This window comes from Octopus bimaculoides, chromosome 20 (genome assembly GCF_001194135.2).
Source record: "Octopus bimaculoides isolate UCB-OBI-ISO-001 chromosome 20, ASM119413v2, whole genome shotgun sequence".
In the NCBI taxonomy this organism is placed as follows: Eukaryota; Metazoa; Mollusca; class Cephalopoda; order Octopoda; family Octopodidae; genus Octopus; species Octopus bimaculoides.
This window is the reverse complement of record NC_069000.1, coordinates 40,992,265-41,001,984: the sequence shown is the minus strand read 5'-3', so window position 1 is coordinate 41,001,984 and position 9,720 is coordinate 40,992,265. Positions and strand designations below refer to the sequence as shown.

The window sequence follows — 9,720 nt, the reverse complement described above, 5'->3', positions numbered from 1 at the left end:
ATATATATATATATATATATATAGATGTTTTGAATAAATTTTTTAAAGCCCAAAACATGTACTGACTTATCAATAATATAGATCGATGGTTAGTACTACTATTTGGTATTTCAATATTTCTATCTGCAAAGCAGAGGCACCGGCTATCAACAACTTTTCTTCGTAAATTTCCTGAAGAAGGGGTCTTAACGCTGAGATATTCAAATATTGACTTGTAATATCTATTTTCATAATGCATTATTTTGACTTTAAAAAATATTTAAAACACATACGCGCGCACACACACACGCAAACACACACACACATACACACACATTTGTGTCTGTGTTTGTGTGTTTATACTTGTGTATGTATATTTCTAACCTTAAATTTACACAAAATACACGTTCATTAATGCACGATGACGACAGTATAAGCAAGACAGATCGTCTTGCTAATTGTTAGGAATGGTGGAGTGTGCACGGATTCACATCTACTATTAACAGGTCTATTTTCATTATATATACTCCATTATATGATGATGTATTCATCTGTTTACTGAAATTAGAAATTCCTATGCGCATTTTCAAATTTAGGGACTTCTCGATCTATACCATTTTCAATATAAATCTATGGAATTTCTCTAGTTAAGGTATCAGTGACACCTATTGAAATAATCGAAGCAAGAGGATATATTTTGACCTAGAATCAGCGCCTGTTTCATCTTTTGGTTCTTGCTAGGACTCTTAAATGGTGGTACTGCTGAATCAGTCATATCTATTGAATGTAATAGAACTATGGAAAATGACTGACTTTCAAGGAGCTTCATTAATTTCTGAGTGTTTTGACAAATTTGAACTAATCAATATCCTCACTGATCTGAACTACTAAAGGGAATTTTCTAATCCTGAGCTTCGATGAAAATATTTAACTACATTCTTATGTGATATCGGATCAAAGAAAAAAATATGTACCAGTCTTCGTTTCTTAAGATGACAACACTGTTTTGTAACGAAATATAACATCCTCGGATAATGCTTGAATTACAACTTTTTTCAAAGTATATTAAAGCAGACTTTAGAAATGTATCCTTTACACAGATCGGCAAGAAATGTTGCTCAATTCATGCATAAATGACGAGTAACATAATTGTTCTTCCCTTGAAAAAGACGATGTATTAAGATTATCAATAAGGCTTTTATGCAAGACAAAAAATAGTAAACTTTCGCATAATTTAGCTAAGTGGCAACCACAATCATTGTGCTTTTATATTCTTGAGGACAGCATTAAGTAGGAAACCAGTGATCATTTGAAATTAAATAGGGTAGCTGTGGAGGAAAATGTTACCAACGAAACCTTAGTCAAGAAAGAGAAAATGCCACCGAGCTACCAATACATATCAAATTTGGGCTGTTTAAAGTCTTGTAAAAGTTAAGAATAAAGAACATGTCTGCTTTGATTATTCATAAAGTAAATTCCCAGACTGAGCTTGAGAAAAGAACTCCAAGCAGAAATTTAGGATAGTACCATGTTAAGAGTGTTTATAAATGATCGGTGGACAACACTCCGTCTTGGACATGAATTTCGTTTGTTTTATATTTTCCGAGAATTTTCTTGGCAGCCAACAATAAACAACTTTGAATTAGTAGATGGAATGATCCATTTTAATAAGCGAGTTTGTAATACGAATATCATTGTTTATTATCTCCACAGTCCCTTAAACAGATGATTTAATCAAAGAGCAAGGAAAAGCAATGGAAAACAGGGAAAACGAGATACACACATGGTGATAGGTTATTGAAGGATACTTCGGGAAAACTGACCTATAAACTTATAAGAAACTTTAGAAAGAATATATTTTAGAGTGATCGTTGTATATTCTATCTTTATTGCTTTGTTACAATTATTGGGTCGGTGCATAATTATTGCGGCTTTATTTCAATAAATTTTCTTCAACAAAAACAATAACAACATTTAACAAAAACATATTTAAATGACGGTCTAACCGTCTGCCAAACAAATGGGAAGCAGTAATTGAAGTAGGTGGTGAATATGCTCCGGATTAATCATTTAAAGATGTTTTTGTTACATGCTGTTATTGTTTTTGTTGAATACAATTTGTTGAAAAAAAAAGCCGCAATAATTATGCACCAACCCAATACTATAAATGTTAATGTAGTTCAACTTAAGATCTTGAACTGAAAAATAACATATATCAGAATGCAGTTTATTTCTATGGCACAAAATATTATTATATTTTTATCAAAATAACTGCTAATTATTTAGTAAGAGGTTGTAGAGAAAACTCAATACCAGTTTTGGAATCAGCACTCCAAATACATCCATAAATAAGTCTAGATTTTAAGTTACAAATTGTAGTGGGTAACATCCCAAACCTTTTTTTTATATGTTTGCAGAAATGCTTTATGCTTTGAAACCTCACCGTCCTAATCTTTATCCAACATAATTACACAAGATTTTTGTATTTTTAATTTATAGTCTGCGACTTGTTTTATCCAAATTTTTCATTTGCTTCACCGCGAGCATATGGTCTTTTATCCACGATTATTGAGCAAGAGACAATAATTGCTTAGCTATTTATACATGAGATTTTTAGTCCAGTCAATCAAGTTCTACTCTCAAGGTATTTGTCAATTCCTAAGAAAAGATTTCTGGTTTTGCCTTTGTAATTTTTTTAATACTCTGTTAACGTAACGGGAATATATTGTGTGTGTTGAACGTGGAGTTCTTTATTTGATGTTATTGTAAAAATGGCGGTAGGAATGCATAGGAAAGTAAATAGTGTAGTTAAATGTCTTACAATTATTTAGTGTTACCCATTTACGTTTTATGTCCAATTTCTTACAGAATCAGATATATTTGTCTGTGACCAATGAATGACATATCATTTTGCAATCAATTATAATTCCAATCCTACAGAAAGTGCTCTGTAAGTTGTTAAAATGAGTTTCCATTTTCATATGTGGTAAGCATTACCAGATTAAGAGGTGAGATTTCAGGTTTGTTGAGAAAAATGTAGCTACCGCTAAAGATTGCGCATTCTAGAAAATATGAAAGAAATGGTAAAGCAGCACGAAAATACATAATCCAATTGATACATTAAATATCTCTTCAGATCGCTTATAAACTATTTGAATACCGTTATATGCAGGCAAGAAAATGAAGTGGAGACGTGATATTTTTCTAATTATTCGGTTATCTTCACTGTAAATAAATTCAGACTCTTCAGATTTTATTAAAGAAACATATGAGCATTTAGAATCAAAAGTAATCATGAGCTATTTTATTAATACTGATTTTGCTTAATGAGCGCCAAAATTTTCTGTTTATTACTCACGTATACTATATCTGTGCTAAGTGAAAATATAATCATATACATCTGCCATTCAATAAACACTAAAAGAACAACAGAGATTTTTTGGCTTTGGTTCAAATATTGGCTTTTTGTAACATAGCATGAACCTTATATTTATTGTTGAGGAGAAGAAATCCGACACGGCAACGTAACTGAAGTGTAAGTTTACAGTTAGGAATCGAAGTCACGAAGTAGATTTGACACACTGGCTGCTTACATTTTATTGTATATCTTCTGTTATACAGTTTTTACTGTTTCATCTTTCCATATTGATTTCTTTTCTATTTGTGTCAATAAAAACACTTTTTTTAGAGAATTACATTAGTTTTGTTCAATATGGTTAATTGCTGTCTCTCATTTTACTTACATTAGACTGATCAAAAGCATGCTTTCAAAAGTAAATGCAACTAGACTTTCAGATCGAAGTTCTGGTCTAGCAATATCCAAAACACATTCCGCTAAAAAAATTATTCTTAAATATTTCAAACTTTTTATAACGTTTTCTTTGAATATTTCAGTTGTCTAGGTATTGATACCAATGCGGCAACTGATGAACGTGTTACAAATGGCTGCGCTAAGTGTATGCCATACAAAAAACCAATTCTAGAATATGATCTCAAGTGCACGGGTAATAATTTAAAAGCTTCCTTTCTTTTATTTATAAAATTATTTCAAATGTAATGACAAAGATAGCTGAACATTGAATTAAATTCATTAAAACTTGCCATAGAAAACTTTGCTATGAGCTCACACGTGGGCTCATGCAAAGGTTTAGTTCTTCTGGAATAGATAAATAGATAAATAAGAACAAATCTTTCTACCTAAATGCGATAACAGTTGTTCATAATTAACCAGAATCAGTTATCTATCGGTGTGCAAAGTTGATATTCTTTTGATAAATGACCCCAACTATAAATGCATATGGCTTGTTTTGTGCTGGAAACAGTACTTTGAACATCCAAGTAACTTTAGAAATTTAACCTCATTATAAAATTCACAATATTTTAAATTTCTATCGATAACTGTCAAAAGTTAATGGAAACTTACTCTTTCATTATACGGAAATAATTTCGTAATGTTATTATTTTATTGTCACATTTTCTTATTTTTCCATCTTTTCTATCTTTTAAAAAGCTAATAATCAAGGCAAAAATGATGTTACTGCCCCACTTGATCTTTCTTTATTGTATTCTTCAACTGATTTTAGCGGCACTTTAACTAACGGTAAGTAACAGCATTTTCCATTGATTACAAAGGCCCATGTAAATAAATCGATGTATCTATCTATCTAGATATCTACCTTTCTATCTATCTATCTATCTATCTATCTATCTATCTATCTATCTATCTATCTATCTATCTATCTATCTATAAATTTCTTATTACCAAGCGTATATGTACACGGATATCAATGGAGATAGGTGTGATTGTTGTAATATCAATATAACAGACGGTCAATTCAAAAGCTTGCACTATTGATTTGAAGTTTTCCACATGAATATACTCAAGGGTGACTGGATCCAAGACTTCTTCACTCTCATTACGCACTATGGAAATAATATATGAAAGGTGTCCAATTATTTTACCCAACTTGGTATTCATACTTACTTTTCTACTTTCAAATTTCAGGCAAGTTTGACCTCACTACAGGATTTCTTTCAAAAACAGGCGTCAAATTTTCCGGAGGTAGGTTATTAACTATTAGATTATTGTCATTGTCAAGTCTATATATGTGTGTGTGTGCGTGTGTGTGTGCGTGTGCGTGTGTGCGTGTATGTATGTATGTATGTATGTATTTTATCTTTTACTTGTTTCAGACATTAAACTAAAACAAGTAAAAGAGCAACATCTGGAAAAATTTTAGTCCAGCTGATTGAGCCTAGTAGTTGTTTTGCTTGTGTGGTACGCATTCTATCGGGCTCCTTTGCAAAACTGCTAGGTTACAGAGACGCAAACACACCAACACTGGTTGTGAAGCGATGGTGGGAGATAATCACGCAGGGACACACACATATACAGGCATGCAGACATACTCACATATACATATACGCAATCTGATCAATAAGTATCCGGACTATTGCCATAGTAACAAAGCTAAAGCATTCAGAGTGAAGTCGCTTGGCAAAGATTGACCTTGATCTCTGTTCATTATTTTGAATATTTATTTGATGTTACTGTAGCGTGTGGGTTACTCTAACGTTTTCACAGTATCTTTATACGATATATTTTCAACAATATCTAGGATATCTTGTTATTTTCTATACTTGTTTCGTAGAATAAGCGAGATAGAGAGACAACTGATGCAAGCATTTTGGGTTTGGAAAGTAGATTTTCTACGTTCAGTTGTTAAATATAAACCCTTCTTTCGGCTGAACGCTCTTCCTATACCAGTAGATTACATGTTTATATGCGGCTGTTTTCAGTATCGTAAGAGTTTCAGGCATAGACTTTTAGATCTTTCACAGAGAACTTACGTATCATATCAATGTCTCTTACACTACTATATAGCCATTGGCTTTTCGTAACAAAAATGATATCGTAGATATAAGGCCAAGAAAATAAATAGATGCACATACAATTGCCTTGAAATATTCTCATTGAAATATTTATAACATCACACATAATCATTTCAGTTTCATTTATAAGAGTGAGGAATGTGGACAAGGTCTTCGTGAGACTTTCTGTGGCAGTATCTAAAACAGCAGATATTTTTGCAATCTATAGCCATGACTGAATAAAACGCTTTTCTGTAATGAAGCCATATTTTTCTACTCCAAATATTAAAGCCTTTTTCACCAAAAGTTGTTTGGTGCATCCTAATACCCACTTTTCTTTCATCTGTATGTTCGTCTGCTGATTTCCTGACCTTGGTGATGATCATGAAGGTAGCTAGTTCGCAGTTTGCCCATAATATTAAAACAGGCTACGAGCCTATTCTTCTACGTAAAACAGTGATTTCGTTCTTTAATCATTTATATTGTTCGTCTTTAAATGAAAAGTGGCGTCTCGAAAGTGGGATTCAGTTCCAATTTATAGCCAATTTTCTTTGATTAACTTGATAATGCTCTTGTTAATGGTATGTTTATACCATCTCTTATCAATTATCTAGTCTTTACTAAATCAATGAATTAGAACACAGTTGGTTCTGAAAGCTACACGAAGCACAATATAGGCCAAGTCGTTGCAGTGATCCCTGTAGACATAAATTGTTATGTATAGCCCAGGTTCGATTTTTGATCGTAGTTATTTTATTTATTTATTTATTTTTTTGCAACTGATACTCATCAACATCACCATTTGTCCACAACATTTCGATAAATCACTATAGAACTTGATGAAAGAAGAAATTAACATGTTTATATTCTAAATGGAACGGGAGTTATGAAGGTCAAGACAGAACGATTTTTCCCTTATATTCTACTTTCGTTTAATTACTTTCAGAACTGAATTCAAAATTTGTTAGACGAACACTTATGCATTTCACTCGTTTGTGACTGAATAGATAATAGTAATTAATATGCTAAATTTGACGTAGTAAGTTTTACTCATACATATCGGTTCATTAAGAAAATTGATGTTGTGTTTAATAAAACATATCTCTCCTTTATCTTGTAGTTTCAGATGCAATCAACGAAAACCCCTTAGTGATGGCACTATATCATGTTTTCCTCCGTGAACACAATAAACTTGTCGATAAAATGACTGAATTTGGTAATGCAAATCCCTTGGAAGCAACAAAGAAGTTGCTGACTGGAATATTTCAGCATATTACTTACAACGAATATTTACCACTGCTGATTGGTGAACAATTACCAACTAGTACTTACGAAGCCGAGATCTTACCTATAATTTCTAATTCATTTTCACTTGCCTATGAATTAGTATTGGCTTCAATGTTGAGAGAAACAGTAAAAATTTCTCCAACTGAAAATAAAGATTTGACCGATTTAATGAACAACGCAGCAGTTGTGGACGATGAAACCAAGTTGAAAAATATCATCGAAGGAATGCTGAATGAAGCCAGTTTAAAAATCGGCAGGTAAATCTATACTATTTCACCAACATCCAATTTTCCGAATTAAAATTCTTTAATTTCACCGGTGTTTTTAAATAAATACCACTTTGAATTCATGTGTCTGTGTATGTAGACAAATATGTATGTGTATACGTTTTTGCGTGTGTCTCATTGATTATCTGTCAAATTGTTATAATGTTACTGGATGACATCATGGTTCGATCACTGGTCAAAATATTTTGTTGGTTTACGTCGTTTTACGTTCTATCATAGAAAACTTTACATGTTACATTTAGTGAGGTGATAAAATAAGAAACAGTAAACCAAGATAAATTTAATTATTATATGTCTCACCAGAACGCGTGGTATCTTACCAGTCATAGAAGTTATGTGTCTCTAATTTAATTCTTACAAATATATTATTTTCTTTTCTGATATTTTTGTTTGTTTATTTTTTCCAGAAAAATACCCTGTAATTTTCGGGATAATTGCAAATATTCTGACATAGTGTCAGTCCTAACCCAAGACACGCGTTATCTCGCAATACCACCCTACGTTATTTGGTTGGCAATCTGGAATGAAAATCAAATCCAAACTTTTGGAGACCTGCCCTTCCACACTGCAGTGGACAAAACTGCGCTTGAGAAGACTTATAAGTGAGTGGAAATTGTTGTTTTTCATATGTTTTAAACCGTTATACTTTTTAAAAATACTTGTGAAACTGTTGTAACTTACCAGTTCCAACATTTTTTTTATATTCCTGAGAGAAAAAAAATTCTGATTTCAACTATCCGTTGTGTTTAAACTATGATTAAGGAAGCCTTTAAATAGAATTGAAGATTTATAAGAAAGAGATGTTAAGCCGTAAAAACATCCAGTTAGTTTTACTCATACATATCGAAACTAATCGATTTGATATGAGTATACATTAATCTGACTATATCGCCTGTGCGAAAATATATATCCAAATGCTCTCAATAATTATTAATCCACTCAACGGCACTATACTTAATTATCATTAAATCAAGGTAAGAGATAGAGGATTTACATTAATAGCATTTTCACTTCGGGAAAACAAAATTTTTTCGCTGTCTAACCTACGTTTAATCAACATTAAAGATTTCAATCATGCCACAGTGTCAGTGAAATAGTTCTGTAATGATTCTTGATAATGACAGCTGCCAAATCTACAAATGTAATACGGCCATCTTAATTCGTTATAAGCCAAGAACTTTTTACTGCTTCAGAGAGTGTATTATAAGAGAGTGGGCGATTAACGTAAACAAAAAGTAAGCCCTAATTCCTATAGTTACTTGTTTCGCATCTCTAGGCTCTTGAATACTTCCTCAACCGTTGGATCATCTTCAATTCTAGTACGCCCACACGTTTCCGCCTCACCGAGCTTACATCAGACTTAACTGCATTTCATTCCGGGCGAGATCTACCAACGAATACTTGTGGTTTCTGTGTGAATGGGAATGTTTCCCAATCTCTCCATCTTATTTATCGGCTACGTTGCAACTCAAATCTTCTTGGTGATCAGTTCATTGAACCGACTACGGAGTTATACGGACGTTATATACAAGACTGTATCGGTTCAGACTCGTCTTCTTTTCTTCGGGGATAGTTCTCTACTCTTGTCCAAGCCGCCCAAACTTGAGTTCACCAAATTAACTATAACTCAGCTCCCTCCCCATGTGGCAGATAAACTCACTACTGTATGCCATTTCCCCTCCCTTTCCACCATTCTACCCTACTCCATGTACTGAAACTGAAGTGGTTGCAGCGTGGACGGTATAAGTTAGCCATTCAGAAACAAAGACCGTTAATTTCACTTAAGTACTTATTTGTAATACTAGCTGGCCCCGTGCCATCCAAAATGACGGTTACTTGTAGTATTTTATATATAAATAAAGTACAAAACCAAGTTTTTAGTTTAATGATTCTTTTAATACCAAATTTATAATATACCTTTCAACTACAATCGTTTTATATTCTTGATACACTCAGGCAATGATCATTTTCTCTAATGAGTTTCTGTAGGTGTGAGTGATTGTAATAATTATTTTTAACAAAACAGTTAGAATAATCAAATCAATACACTTGTCAATGTTGTCCAGTGGTTGTCTTTAGAGATGTGACACCGATCATCCTTTGTTACTGAAAGAACACTGGTTCACACATACAAACATTCACATACTTCCCTTGTAGACGCACACACATACACACATACACTCACACAGAGATGAAACACTGATTTTTCTTTTCAGTGTTGACTGTTCACCATCCCACTTCCATTGCACACACACACACATACACACACACACACACACACACACACACACACACA

The 9,720-nt window shown here is 32.8% G+C and overlaps 1 protein-coding gene across 1 annotated transcript in view; it reads left to right on the top strand.

Annotated features, from left to right (window-relative positions):
• Positions 1–9,720, top strand: part of LOC106877965 (peroxidase mlt-7) — an 18,994-nt gene that overhangs the window by 2,900 nt on the left and 6,374 nt on the right. The window contains exons 3-7 of the mRNA XM_014927043.2: positions 3,874–3,983; positions 4,490–4,579; positions 4,985–5,041; positions 6,971–7,394; positions 7,832–8,026. Of these exons, the coding sequence (XP_014782529.1) occupies positions 3,874–3,983; positions 4,490–4,579; positions 4,985–5,041; positions 6,971–7,394; positions 7,832–8,026 (876 nt within the window). The remainder of the gene's footprint in view (positions 1–3,873; positions 3,984–4,489; positions 4,580–4,984; positions 5,042–6,970; positions 7,395–7,831; positions 8,027–9,720) is intronic.